Source organism: Dermacentor silvarum, chromosome 11, assembly GCF_013339745.2.
Source record: "Dermacentor silvarum isolate Dsil-2018 chromosome 11, BIME_Dsil_1.4, whole genome shotgun sequence".
Classification (NCBI taxonomy): Eukaryota; Metazoa; Arthropoda; class Arachnida; order Ixodida; family Ixodidae; genus Dermacentor; species Dermacentor silvarum.
In genome coordinates this window covers 82,032,413-82,047,687 of record NC_051164.1, presented here as the reverse complement: position 1 = coordinate 82,047,687, position 15,275 = coordinate 82,032,413, and the positions used below count along the sequence as shown (strand labels likewise).

The window sequence follows — 15,275 nt, the reverse complement described above, 5'->3', positions numbered from 1 at the left end:
TTGCAAGAAACCGAGCTGTGCGCGCCGCTCTGCGATTGCTGCAAAAACGAGGCCGATCCAGGAGATAGTGCGAAGCCACGCTTAAAACATTACATAATTTTCAGGTTTCTGTTATTCTTTCGCACGTTTAACATATTTAAGTCTGAGAAGATTTAACATAAAAGGCATGCGCTGTCGGTGTTTTGTTTCATAACATTTTTTGTGGGCTGTCATTCTCAAAATTACGAGGAATAACTTTGTCAAGAATGTAAGACAAGGTATGAGCAACTTCAGTGATAGAATGGTGTGGCAGTATAACCCGCGTACTGGAGCGAATCTGCTGTGCGCACACGAGCGCGTCGTGTAGGATCATCCCTTGCCGGGTTTCGCTGGGAGCAATTACACTGTCGCACATTAGCATCGGGATACGTTTGGCGCGCACATGTGGTTCGGTGCAAGGCGCGCCAACGCAAGGCGTGGCATATACATATACCCAAAAATGTACGGCATTTTTCGGTAACGGACAGCGCGGGACGACGCCGACGCCGACACCGGATTTTCTGCGACACGGGGCCCTTAACGCTGTCGCATTAAAAGCCCCGAACCGGTCGTATAGTGCATGGGCGTCGGTGAGAACCAGGGCGTCGGTGCGTCGGTGAGAACGCCTAGGCGGTGTCAATGACCAATCGTTCATCACTAAGAACAGTCAGCAAACAGGGCCCCTATAGCACTTCTGAAGGGTTGAGAACTCGCATCTATACAGCTTCGTTTCAATCAATGTATCAGCTGCAGAGATCAGCATACAGTTGCTGAGGTCTTTTTCACCTGAAAATTTGCCAGCCATAGCGTCATATGGCCTTGAATCAGTGCACTATATTCAGGATGGGCTGATATTTTGTGTGCGCATCCACCAGGAGCGGGCTTAACTCCGGTCACTGCAAGCTACTGCGTTCCAACGGCGGCATGCACCAGCGCGACCATGAGTGTTTATGCGAATAGAGTCAAGCTTGTTTATAATGAATTCACCTTTTGTTGGCTTTCGAGTGGCATACCGCGGCCAGCTTTAGGAGAAAAATCCGGCGGAAGAGGAAAATAGCGACAACTGTCGAGTCATAAGTTATAAATTTTGCGAGAAAGAAGATTCCGCTTAGGCGAAGACGAAGCAAATAGACAGCCTCAGCGCTGCTAGATTTGAAGAAGAAAAAAAAAAGAGTCTGGACATCAGCCCGCGATAAACATATTCAAGAAGCCGGCGGTTAAGTGGAGAAGCGGACATAAATACAAGGTGGAAGTTGCACAAATAATACTGAAATGGATTAATATTAACGAGTGATCTTTTTTAAAACCGTGTGATCTAGAAAAGGGCAGCAAATATGCATGTGTCAAGATCACTCCTGATACGGTGCGTTTTACCGTAGCCGTGGCCTAGATGTAGAGGGAAAGGTCGTGGGTTCGATTCCCACCGCCGCCGGGCACCCACTGGTTCGTCAAAAAAATGGACACAAGCTTACCGCGGCTTGGCGCTAGGCTTTCTTCAGGGATGATACGCTTGGGAAAGGAGCCTGCAGCACACCTTTAAAATCCCGTCGAAACCCCTGTGAGCACAAAAAAAAGTAACACCGAATAAGTGAAACCTCGATTTAACGAAATTCGCGATGTAACGAAGTTTCTCGCTGCAAGTACAATTTCGTTATATCGAGGTGCGACTTCATGCGAAATTCGTGCCTACAGTGGATACGATCTATTATTCTCCTTGCGCCACAGATGTATTTGGCCATGCGCCTATATATATATATATATATATATATATATATATATATATATATATATATATAACCCAATGCAGAGGCCCCGAAGGAGAGAATGTGCTGAGAATGCTTATCTTATTAATTTTTTATTAATTCTCTTTATTAATAACTAATACAGTCTCACGCCTTTATAAGAAAGTGCTTGGGGCCTCCGAAATCCTTCGTTATACAGGTCACTTCGCTGTAAAGAGCGCGCACCGCACCACTCACACTACAACCGGGACAGAATGATTGCTTCGTTATACAGGCCATTTCGTTGTAGAATCGTTCGACTGTACTATTATTAGCATCTGTTACGTTTATTGTCTGAAATACGATTTGTGCTGTATTTATACAGGACAAACCGACCAACTGTTTTTAATCGCAGCCAGCGCACTAATCTCGAAGTCGAAGCTGTTGCACTCCTGCTGTGCTTTGAACGATCATATCGCCCCTCAATCTCTGAAAATAAAATTCCCATCAACTACAGTGCATCTTCATTCTAGAGCACATATATCCGGCATTATAGCCATACTTTGTCAGAATATGAAGCCAAATATTGTCACACTATACTTCAACGGAGAAAGGGCCGTAGCATTCTCGAACGGTGAAAACTTAACACAAGCTCAACCAAAACCTATTGACACTTTGTTTGCCGAAGGAGTCCTTTCGTAAATGGCCGGTTGCAAGATTTGTGCGGGCATGCTTCTACGCTTTCTTTTTTTTTTTTTTTTTTGATCGGATGGAACGTGGGTAATTTCTTTTTGCTTCAAACTAAATAACGTACGTGTCAGTTCAGTGTTCCTATTTTACACAAAGTAATCACGTACTATAGAACCACTGGTATAACTATTATAGTACCACTGTTAACCTATTAGAACACTCAGCAAGTTTTATTTCAAAGAAAGCAGTTGGCCATCAGCAACAAGAACTGAAGGATGTTAATCTAAATTGTGTTATTGCACTTACTGCTGTTTGAGAATCGCTCACGGGAGCGCCCAGAACTCGTTAATATAGTGTCATTTTCATGGAGCCTTTATTGCTAAGGAAGAAACGAACCTTCAGCGGGAGCTTGTTTGTGTCGGCTGTCCATTTGTTCGTCCACGTTCTGAAGCGCACCGTCGGTCTCCTATATTGACGGGGATCTTTTTCACCATCATAATGTGACGACATTTGTGTCAAAATCCCAAAACCGTGAAAAGACAAGAGAGAGAGCGAGACAAAAAAATATATATATCTTGGTACTGCCCCTACAAGCGGTGTGACGATATGCGAGAGTGAAAGCTCTATTTCGGATGAAATGATCGCACTTATCCGATAACATTTGTTTCGCGGTTTCTTTGCTTCGCGCCCGCTATGATACGTGCGCACACCGATTATTCACTGCGGCATTTCGACGCGTGACGTAACAAGCCGGACGTCGCGTGACTCGGACCCGAGCAGACTGACTATCACTCCCTTGTTTACGCCTCGCCGTGACTCACAGCTAGTATCTGACCTTCTTCAACTTTCTCTCGAACGATAAAACGACGACGACATAAACTTGCCTCAGGCGCGAAGCCAAAAGCAGCTGCAGCTATCGGGGACGTGCTCTGCGCCGTTCCGTAACCGTGCCGGGCCACCTGATTGAAATGAGGAGAGAAACAAACCCCGAAATAGGAAATCGCGCGTCAACCATTACGGCGTCCTCATTTTGCCTTCATTTGGCGTCGTTCCAGCTCGGTCGCCGCGCGCGGTGCCGTCCATCTTGTAAACCGCTCTTCGTTTTACTAGAGTTTTACTTATGTGCGTACTCGCACCGCGCAGTCCGGCGGCTCTATTTGTTATCCCCGCCTCTGTTGGACGCGTTATCGCGAGATAAAAGGAAGTGCCGGAAGATCATTCGCGAATGATAATGATTGCGGTATAATCTGTTGACCCGGCCTCCCGCGGCACCCAACGAGAGGACGAAAGGAAAAGTTGAGCAGACGACACCCCTCGCCGGAATAACGTATTGTTGGCAGAGCACGGACAACCGCCGAAAGCCGGTCGATGCGCTCACGCTAGCTTGTTTACAAAGATCGTGGGAGATGATGGGGCTGTTGAAATTCATTAAGGCTGATATTGTACCGCAGTTTTGCGAGATTATAAGTTGGGAGCGCACGTTGCGCGATTTCAATTGTTCTATATTGAGTAAATCTCAATAGCCCTATATTGTTCATTTCAATAAAACGCTTTGTCCTTTTTTTTCTTTTCTTTATTGACGCTGGTACTGACGCTTACATGGGCGGATCTCACTGAGAACACACATATTTATGACTCGGGAGCTTGCATACGAAGCAACCTTTTGCAAATGGTGATACCAACGTCAAACTACGCGAGAAGGCAAGCGCAAATACGCGTAGCCGCAACGCGAAGCGACGGGAAATGGCGCGCGTTGCCTGACCCTGCCTCAGTCAGAGGGATCCTCGTAAATGCGAGACGGCGGCCGCACCACGTGACCACCAGCTGTCTCCGCGGTCTCCGTTGGAAACAGGGGAGCTGCTGCTGCGGCGACCAGCAAACGCGAGGCAGCGGTCCGGTCGGTCGCGCTGGGCTTTGTTTTTGACAACAGCGCTGTCCAAGGATTGCTAGCAGCTTCGCCGCCGCACATGTGAGTTTCCTGAAGGATGGGCTATTATTTCTTCGCTCGCCAACAGCTTTATTATTTCGCCGTGGCGTGTGCTAGCTTGCGTGCGCGCTCTGCCTTTGCTGCTGCTCGCATCCCGTCCATGCCCGGTTCTCCGCACCGAAAGAAAGGCGACTTGTCGTCGAGCTTGCCTTTGTATTTCCCGAGTATCGCACGGCGTTTGGATGAGTCAGCCCGTCATTGTTCGGTGGATTTAGCCGCCGGTCCCAAGTGGCTGTCACGCATGGAAAGCGATTTTCTGCAACGTCTACGCGCCTTGCTGTGCAGCCGTAAGCGATCGTTCGCGACCCGGAGCGTGAACAACAGATCACATTGCGTGTCACACAATACCAGCGTGCCCTGATCCCAAGTCGCCTTTGTTTTGCGTGTTGTCCGCATCGTCGTCGGCCTGCACACGGTGTCGGGTTTCTTACTTGCCGATCCCGTGGCTCTGCGTAAACATCTGTACTCGTCCCGTAACATATACGAGTCCTTGCGTGCCGAATCCAGCAGGAGATCACACGCCGCGTCCCTATTCCTGCAAAGTTAACTACCGCTCGGAACAAACCGAGGAGCAAGTTGCCCGATTTAGACGCATCTGCCCGAATGCCTCTGTGGTTCGAATTTCTGAGCATAGCAGCGCATAACTTCTGGTTCGAGTCCCAGGACTTCGCGCATTATATGTGGCTCGAATCCCGGGACCTGACGCATCGCCTGTGGTTCGATTTCCTGAACTTAGCGCATCATCTGTGGTTCGAGTCTTCCAGCTGCGCGCATCACGTCTGGTTCGACTCCCAGGACCTCGCGCAGCGCCTTTGGTTTGAGTTCCTGCACTTCGCGCACCATCTGTGGTTTCAGTCGCTAGACTTGACCCGTCGTCTGTGGGCCGATTCCCAGGACTTCTCGCGTCGTTTGTGGCTTGAGCTCTTGAACTTAGCGCGTCACCTGTGGCTTGAGCTACGGCGCTTAGCGCGGTTCATCGACGGTGAGCCGACTTGCTTTATTTTAACTGTAGTGACCTAGAACGCAGGCACTGCGGCCGCATATTCTGTACAGATGACACCGTCAGCGACTGTTACCGGAAACGTCATTGTTATGTGATCGCAGTTTACACAGAGTTTTTTTTTTTTTTTTTTTTTTTTTTTTTTTAAGAGCCTGCCTCGCAATGTGCCCATGTGTAAGCGGCGTGCCGTATTGTGAGAAATTTTCATGGACCTGTTTTCTCGCAGAGCAAATATGTGTATCTGAAGATTCATCTTTGAATAGGAAGCCTCCCTTACTTAGAAATCAATCTGGATTATTTGGGGCAGGGTTAGCAGTTCCCCTTCTTTGCACGGATTAGTGTATTCATGGCCTGGCATTAGTCTGATAAGGTTGTGGAGAAACAGCTGTGACATCCTTGGGTTGTGCAGTGTATGAGTCACTGACAGATCATTGTCAACGTCAGCACTGTGTAACCCTTTGTTGGTTACACGTGCCTTACATTGCACGGTCAGAAGAGGTACTTAAGCGTTATCGCGTGGTGCATTGCAAGTTGCCTTGATGTAGCGTGCCTTAGAATTGTCTTTACCAAAAGAAAAACAAATGTAGCTTAGCTTAAAGAATAGCAGTGTAGTTCGAGCTCTCATTTTCCAGTTGCTGAAAGTAGTCACAGCCAAATGCGCAGGTGCAGTAGCGTGTGACAGTGATAAAGTGGGTATTATAATAACCATCCTATTCATACGACAGTCATCCTGAAGGCACACTGCATTGCACACTGTTGACTCGTGTTGGGACATTATTGGCAGTTATCTTGAATGCACACCGTCTGCCATCTTGGAAGATTGTCAGCTGTTAATGCTACGTGGACAGTGCGTTTCCTTCTTCTGCACATTTTTTAAGAGCTCTGTGACGCCACCTCGACAACCCTTCAAAATTTCTTTGCACTGTGAAGTACAACCTTCACTTGTGTGTTGTGTACTTCCACAACCACATCATCAGTTATGGTTGGAAGGCAGGCTTAACTTTCCTGGCATGTCTTGACATGAAACACAATATATGAGTATGCCAACTAGGCTTGTTGCAGAGCTGTAGTACGTTCATGTGTTTTGGTTTGTGGACGTCATTCATATACCTAGTATTTAATCTTTGGTAACTGATGTTAGTCCCCTTAATAAGGAATTTCGTACAGTTTGTATTGCTATGCGTTGTACTCGTACAAATGGGAGTACAAAGCACCTAATCGACGTCCTTGCATTCTTTTCTTTTGTAAATGTAATCAATGGCCAAGAGTCACAGCTGCAAGTCTGCTTTCTTTGAACTCTGTACAGAAGCTAAATGTCACAGTGTGTCCCAAAACGCTGGCCATCTTAGCAGACACCAGTGATTAAAGGCATTCGTGCATTCTTGTCGATCTGTCCAAACGTAAACGTAGGTCATCGATACGAGTGCTTTAACTGGCTGTTGCTGCAAATGTTTGGCCAATGTGAGGGTTACTTACATGCTGGTACACTTTCCTCGTGAGACATGTTTGGCAAGTTCCAGCTCTGAACAGGTACATGTGGGAAACAGAGTTGCTGACATTGGATCCACTGTTAAAAACAACACCAAGATGGTTTAGCTGCGTGACTGCTACTTTGGCTTGAATGGCGACAAGATATAATATTAAGAAAGATTTTAACACTCTGTGAGCGAAAATGGAACAGGTAACCTTTATAGCAGAGTATAATTAAATTGCCAAAATTAGCAACCTCGTCAAGGAGCAATGCAGGAGATGTCAAGCTTGTTTTCAGTCTCGAAAACAAAATCGATACTCAATGATACATGGAAAAAGTGGATAGATGTGTAGTTCCTGAGCTCCCAAAATTTCAAAAGAGGTTTGGATGAGAAAGGACAATTGAAGCTCGCCGAGTTCAGATTGAAGAGCAGCAGACACCCTCATTGTGTTAGCCTCCACGCAGTTGCTTTGAGCAGCTGCGTGGAGCCCGTCTTGCTCTACACAAACTGATAGAATGCATACATTCTTTAAGCCAAATCCAAAAATAATATAGGGTGGAGACACACACTCGCACTTATACATCAAGCAGGTTTTCCATGTCGTTTTTCGTATACACCTAGGATTTTTTTCAAGCTTCAAGTTACATGTGGCATTTACATAGCAGCAAAGTAATCCTAGCGACAAGTCATAGGAACTGGCCATAAAAACGAGCTGTTACAAAAGGGGAGAACAGGTGCTTTTGAGAATGTGTTGCCACCAATTTTGAATGTTTTGAGGTGTTTTTCCACCAGTAAACAGAGAATGAGCCTTAGCTGCTCAGCAAGGGTGAGAGCATGGCAAGCAGAAACAACCAAAGTCGTGAAATGTAGAGGCGAGAAAGACAGCTCACCACTCAAATGGATCATTCAGAAAGAGGATTACGAGAAGGATTGCACGGACCTTGTGCAGGCACAGTGTATTTTCTTGCCAACATCCATCCCCCCCCCCCCCCCCTCTTTTTTTTTGTGTGGATGCACAGGCATAGATTCCATTGAAATTCTGAGTGAGACTTCATAATTACAGACTAATTAAGTTTCAGTTTAGTGTACAGTCAGTGATGTTGCATTCTGTTGTTTTGTTTTTAAAGCTTTGTATCACTGGCGCAAACCACATGTCTACCTAAATTGATTTTGGGCTGCAGGCATTGCGAGGCAGGAAAAAAACTATTCCTTCACTTGCTGACGGGCACACGTTTCAAACACGAGAGTGTCATTACTAAGGTGGTCATGCGCAGCAGTAATCTGCAGTCTGAAGTGAACTGGAATAATATTGGGTAAACGGAGGTCTAAAATGACTTGCAGCTCAATGTCTGTGTGTTCTTTTGTTTCCTTGCCCACTAGACAGAAGTGGCAGAAACAACTTCCGTACACAAATGTCTGCACCGTGACTGAAAAGGAGATATTGATTTCCATTGCAGTGCGCACCACTAGTGTCATCCTTCTGCTGGGAGTCGGCTCCTTTGTCTGCTACAAGCTCTACTGTCAGCTGAGGCAGCGCTTCCGCAGGCGCAGGAAGTCCAAGAGGGAGACAGCGTCGCTGCGGAAAGCCCATGTGCGGAGCTGGATATCGGGAGTCGAACATGGCAGCGTACAGGTTGGTGGAACTCCAGTGTATTGCATTACGAGCTTGCGCAGCGGTGCCCAACCAGTCTTGTGACAGCTGCTGCGAGACTGTGCCAGAGTAGCAGTTTGACGGCTCTTTGATGTATTGTAAGTGCCGTCGTGTGTCTGCTTGCAGGAGTGCTACCTAGAAAGTGACAATGAATCAGAGATCAGCGAGGCATCGCTACCCGACACCAGCCAGGCATCTTTCGGCGACATTGTGAGCGAACCTCTGATTATGCAATTCGTCCTGCTTGAGTGTCTCTTGCCAATTAGCTGCTAGTGCTGCCTTGCCCTTACATATCCCATTTGCTTGCTTTGTCATTATGTGCCAGGAGGACATGCTAAGTGTCGCTGTTGCATTGTTGTCAAGCTTTGTAGCCTAGAACGGCTTGATGCTCTCCTTTCTGCAAACTGCTACAGCTGCTAACATGCTTATTACCCTTAGGTACCTGCACTGCAAAGATAGTTGTTGTGCACGGAGTCCCAAAATACGTTGCCTCGTAAAATTTAGTTGACAGTAAGAACTGATGTCCCAACTTCAAGAAGACACTGGCATCATTACTCCAGCTTTAGGTTTGTAATACTTGCGAGTGATTAATGAATATGGTATAATGTTGAATCCATGAATGCACTGTAGTTATTTTTATATGCATTTTTTTTTCTTTTAATCTGATCAGTAGTGTTGCTTTTAAAGACATCCTCGCAGGGTTTTTGTGCTGGATTCATGATGTTAGTGTCAGTTAATATAGTTTTTGACAGTTGCAGGTACTGCAACCGGTTTGCAGAGAGCTTCATTCTTAACTGGTGCACTTTCATTTATTTAGTTTTGTTATTCATGATGACTGATTGGTCCACACTAGGAGGAAAGTGCAATAAGAATTTGGGTGTTTGTGCACGTCGTCTAAACAAAAATCCAGTGCCCTAGACACCGATACCAAAGACACCTAGTTGCGTAAGGTTGAATCACATCTTTAATTTATTGATGCGTTCAGCGGCCTTTGCAACGCATTTGCTGCTTTGCCTTTTCAGCCCCAGCCTGTGACCGAGCATGCCCAAGCTGAAAAAAAATGTGTACGTTTTTCGTATTTTGCGTTTATGCACTATTCTTGGCACCGTATCACAACTCGCGAGTCTGTGCACCACTAACTCCTCTGCTTATGCATGGCATCGAGGCTTTCATTATTTAATTAAAGTTGCACGTCTCTTTATGCTTTATTGCATCGTTTTCCTTTCTTTGAAGCTTGTTGGGTTTGCAAGTTGTGTGATTTCTTGTTGGCAGGCTAAACTTGCTGACATTTTCTGGCTATGAAGGTGAAGTTCCGAGAGGGGTGCGTGTGTGTGTGTAACTACACCATGTAGTGCGGTCGAGTTTGCTGTTGCCTTTGGTTCCTTTGGCCTTGTGCTGCTTGGTGACTTTTTAGCAAGGCTGGCTTCAGTTAAATTGGCTTAAATGTTGCACGCCATTTGCTTCATGTGTCCCAACAGCCACTTGTTGCTGAAACCTGTCTCGAAGGCGACAACAAACGGCCACAGCAACACATGAACGCCATTTGGTTTTTGAGAGTGGCGTAGAATGTTTGTAGGGGTTTTGTGCCTCACAGATTCAGAACATTAACTGGAAGATAAACTGTACTTACTGGCTTGAAATAGGTAATTATACCTCTTCAGATTACTGGCTGAAGTTAACAAAACTATATTTTATATGTTTCGCGATAAAATATATGCATGAAATTATGGGCCTGCTTTCAGCAGTAGTGCCATGCATGGACTTCATGTTCCGTGGCCTTGCTTTCATCGCCAAAAAAGTTGTCGAGCGAATGAGTTTTAGTATCATGCTGTTTTAGTATATTGTTGTGGTTTTATTATGACACTGCACCAATTTTCCTCTTAAGGGCATTATGAGTCAATCTCTTGATGTGTGCATTAATTTCAAGTTGTGTTGATCTGATGTTCAGTGGTTAACAGCTGCTTAAAAGTTGTGACAGTGTGGTTTGTTTACTCTTACACATAGCACACCACTCGCAAGGCAATGCAGACATAGTATACCAGGTTTTCTTTTTTTTTTTAGCTGCCCCGAATTTTAAACATTGCCTGTGGGAGACAGCACAATTCTAACCCTTGAATTATATTACTCGATGAGGTGGTTACTACCTCTAGGAGAAACCAGCATTCTAAATTGTATATTTAACATAATTACACTAATTGACTTCTTAATTACTTTACGGTACATAGTTCAACTCAAGAACTGTAGCCGGTGAGCTTGCAAGGCATATCCAGTTAGAATGAAACCTCAGAACTACACCACTTTCAAGGCATTAATATTCAAGATGTCCACCGAAATGCATTGGCGTTACAGTTGTTTTTATGCTTCAATGCATAAAAGAGCATTTCCTTTAAAAAGTAAGTGGCGCGTATCGCATGTTTGACACAGCGCATATCTCGAAACTGGTGCCATCCTCAGAATCCGTTCCAACTCGATATGCCTTGCATACTCGTCATCATCATCAGCCTATATTTATGTCCACTGCAGGACGAAGGCCTCTCCCTGTGATCTCCAATTACCCCTGTCTTCTCCAATTACCCCTTAATCAATTACCTCCTTAATGGCTCCAGCAATTTGCCTTGCATACTCACTAGCTACTTTACGTAAATTAAAATGTGCCGTAAATTAAGTAATTCATAAGTCAATTAGTCTAATTGTGTTAATTATCCAATTAACCCCTTGAAACACTATGTACACAGTTGTGTGCACCAAGATAGTGCATCAACAGAAAAAGCACTGATGAAAGTAATGGTATTTAAAATGTGTCGCATATACCTTGAAACACTTGTAATTGGAATTGTGCTGCAATTTTGGAGAACATGTGCAAAATGTCTTAGTAAAATGAGTGGTAAGGTTTTTGATAGGTGTCAGTATGTTGTTGTATGTAGCGAGCTCACTTCTTTTTTATTGTTTTTCACAATGCTAGTAGCACCAGGCACAATTTTCAAGCAGCTGGACAAGTGCTTTTCAAGCTTTCAATACACGAAATAGTTGACGTTTTCGTATTTGATGTTCCTGTAGTGAGTTTTCGCGTGGAGTTCACAGTCTGTACTCTAGATGCAAGAAATGTGGTGAAAGTGAGTTTTCAATCAACAGGATAAAGTGGCGTCTGAAAGGGTTAAGCATTTTGATTTCTCATAGAAGTAATGGTCGAGAGGCTCATTGAGTAATTTATTTTGAGGGTTGGAATTGGGCTATTTGCTGCAGCCAATTTTTTAATATTTGGTGCAGCTAAAAGAAAAAATGCCCTGTATTATGCACACACTGGTTGCAATTCATCTTATGCTCGACCTAAACAGGCTCATTAATTATGGTTATGGTGGACGAAAGTTATAGCCTCACTGCAGTCATTTCATTCAGCATAGTAGCATAGTTAGTGTATAAAAGTGTGGTTAAGCTTTCATTTAACTAAATATAACTGCGGTAGTCTGCAGCTCAAGTTTAGTGTGACTAAAACTTAGTGAGCCTACATACAGATAGGGTATCAGCTGCTCTGTGTGTTGTGTTGCGGTTAATGGAACTAAAGTTTCGTCACTCCTTGCATGGCACGCAGGACGGAAGCTCAAGCTGCGGTGGTGGCTTCTTGAGCGACGACGACATCTGGGACATGGGAGTCACGTCGAGCAACCCGTACGAGCCGGTGCGCTTTGACAGCCAGTCGGGTGATGTGCGTTTTCAGGGATGTGCACAGCCCAAGGCTTCAACGCCGCTCAACATTGCAAAGAACAACCAGAAAGGCGGCAGCATGCGTCATCGCAACAAGTAAGGGTTGTTGCAGAGCATGGTTTATTAACTTGGAGCACTCCTAAGCACTTGAAATGTTTCCTTTAGCTATTGAAGCTCCGTAAAAGTAATAATGTGTTGAATGTAAGGTTATTACAATTATGCCACCAAGCTTAGTCATTCGAAATCTACTGACTTTGCACATCTGCCTGTCCTGCCCGGATGACTTTTACATGTTTATGCAATGCATACAATTATGTGATTACAGTTTTGCAATGTATATGATCTTGTGCAGTAACCTTTTGAGGTCTGAGCCAGGGGACTTGAGTGAGTACGGAGTTGGTGATAGAATGTTGCCTGTATTCACTATTACCTGCCAAATAAGTCACTTGCCCACATTTTCTAATGCAACTTGGTTAGCACGGCACCATGGAAGCAAAGTTATGTTGCATATAAGGCCATAGTAACTTGCTAATGAGCTCTGTCACTGGAAACTTGGTAGTGGCCTTTGCATTTGTGTGACACTAGGCATGAAGGGGCCTGCAGAATTTTTCAAAGCGTGCTGAGATTATGGTGAAAATCTGGAAATTGTTAAAGTTTCTGTTCCAAATTTGCGTTACCTAGTGCGGCAGCTTTACGAGTACTGTGAACGCGTGTTAAATAAGGCAAGTAATAGATCGTGGAGGTCGTTATTGTAGAAATCGGCACCATGCAAAACAGCTGTACTGTGTTGCTCGAAGTTATTGACGTCTAGTGTTGAAAAACCTGTGGCTTAAAAAGCACTGCTTTTCATTCACAGAATAAGGTCGGTCATGTTTGCAAGTGACTAAGGGAGAAATGGTATAGATTTAGAAGGTATCGCCATAAAGTGTGTGGAAATTCCAACCTCATGGCAACACAAAATTTAGAGATCTAGAAAACTGCAGGTCTGCATATTTTGCGAGAAAGCTGTAGGATGTCCATGCACAAAAAATTTGAATGTTTGCGAAATTAAAAAAGGATAATGCAATAGTACCATTGATCTACTATTTACCTTAATTCACAATTACTGATTAGTGATTGCAAGCATACTTGCAGATGTACTCCTTCTAGCAAAGCAAAATCAAAACTATATTGCCTGCCCTTATTTAGGCTGTAGAATCATCTTAGCTTGAGCCTAAAATTCTTGGCTCCGAAATTGCATGTTTTTCTTGTGTGACATAACCATTACAGTGCTGCATTACCACTATGTTAATCTTTTAGTGAGACGATCCAAATACAGCTGTTTGCTGTGAGCCATGCCAGATCACAGTCATGTTTTTTCGTTCTCATCACCAACAATGTTTTTGATTCATGTCTTTCGAGTGATTATAAGTATACTACTAATCAGAATATTAACTAGGCTGAGCTATTTTTCAGCTTTCATTTCATGTTGTAGTTTGCCCTCTCTGTATGTGACAAGCCACATAAAGTGCTTTCAATGCACTGTTTGCTTGTTTATTTTTATTTATTTATTTTTTCTTAGAGACCTAACACTGAGCATGCTCACGTTGCTTTTTCCAGGAAAGCAAAGTCAGATGAAAGTCGTCCTGTGCAGCAGACCAACCACAACCCAAAGGGGAACCCGAGTGCCAAGGCAGACAGCGGGTCTGGAGATTTCTCGGCGTCTGTCAAGAACAACAACAACAACAATGATGACCGAGCACCGCTGTCTGATGACTCCATTTCACAAGAGCCTGAAGGTCTACTAGACTCACTTTCCTATGAAGGCGGAGGTGAAGCAGCGACACCGTGGGCAAATGACACCGTCTCCCTTCTCGCCAACTTCAGCATTGGCTCCCTAAGCGAACGCAACCGGCGCACGGAAGAGCTCATCTCATCTCGTGTCGACAGTCAGGGCGAAGAGACCGACGACTTCTCTCTGGGTGGCATGGTCTCCGACTCCGCACTGATGCGGCTTCGCAATTCACACTCTCACCAGCTTTCTGTGGACAGTGAGGCGTCTGACTTGAGTATCTTCGAGAAGGCACAGGCACCGCTGGAAGTTCCCTGCGAGACATTTGAAACTATCGACAAGATAGAGACCATCCTCCACGACACAAAGCAAGAACTGCTTGACCTCGACGCCGATTTGGTCAGCCTTCGTGTGTTCCAGAAGCTTCCAACGAACTACGACGTTGTGCTGGGCGATGCTAGCAAGAAAAGCACTGATGAATCCATCCGTCGTGCCAGTGTCCGTGATGTGGACATTCGTCCAGACAGCGGCAGTGACTTCGGGAACTCTCTCGAGTCGGACAGCGAAAGGCTGGCGAAAGAATCGTCGGGGCCCAGCTTGGAGTGGGACTCCCTGCCAATGTCGAAGCGCCCCGCTGAGCTGCACGAGTCCGATTCCACGGACTTTGGTGGGTTCAGCGAGTGGTCTGAGAGCGACGATGGCGCGCCTCGTCCCAGCGTGCTTGGCGTAGTGCGTCGCCACAGCAGCGGCAACATTCACAGCAAGGGGACACTCCGCGAGGAGATTCAGCGCATTCTCTACGCAGAGTCGGAATCTTGGAAGCATCATCTGGTGCGAAGCCAGACACTGCCAGTGGACCAAAGTTTGCCCGAGTCTGAACGAAACTGCACCGCTCCGATGTCACCGATGCGGGAGCCTCCTTCGCTGAACAAGATCACGACAGTTCCAGAGGAGACCACTCTGAGTCCTAGCAGTGTGTCAGACTTTGCTTCGCTCGCGGCGAGCAGTGATAGAGACGCTTCTATGGACACCAACGGAAATGATCTGATGGATGTGGAAAAGGACGACGAGGTGTTCAGATTGGGATCTGCCGAATCGCTAATTAGCATTGAAGACAAGGTCACACTGGCCGACTACATTTTTGGGCTGCGCCGGAAGAGGAAGCACCAGCCTGGTGACGGAATGGAAAAAGTAGGTTTGACTTCAGATTATTCTTAAGAATGTAGCCACACACCTGATTTGAAAGGAATGTTCATTGATTTT

General features: G+C 45.4%; 1 protein-coding gene across 4 annotated transcripts in view; it reads left to right on the top strand.

The window, feature by feature from the left end:
* LOC119434024 (uncharacterized) overlaps positions 1-15,275 on the top strand; it is a 105,052-nt gene that overhangs the window by 75,332 nt on the left and 14,445 nt on the right. For 2 of the 4 annotated variants that reach the window (XM_037701324.2, XM_037701323.2), the window contains exons 2-6: positions 8,346-8,521; positions 8,666-8,749; positions 9,562-9,603; positions 12,129-12,337; positions 13,841-15,203. In XM_037701324.2, coding sequence (XP_037557252.1) covers positions 8,346-8,521; positions 8,666-8,749; positions 9,562-9,603; positions 12,129-12,337; positions 13,841-15,203 — 1,874 coding nt within the window. Of the gene's footprint in view, positions 1-4,485; positions 5,399-8,345; positions 8,522-8,665; positions 8,750-9,561; positions 9,604-12,128; positions 12,338-13,840; positions 15,204-15,275 lie in introns of those variants that run through there. The other 2 variants (XM_037701321.2, XM_037701322.2) reach the window with 2 other exon arrangements.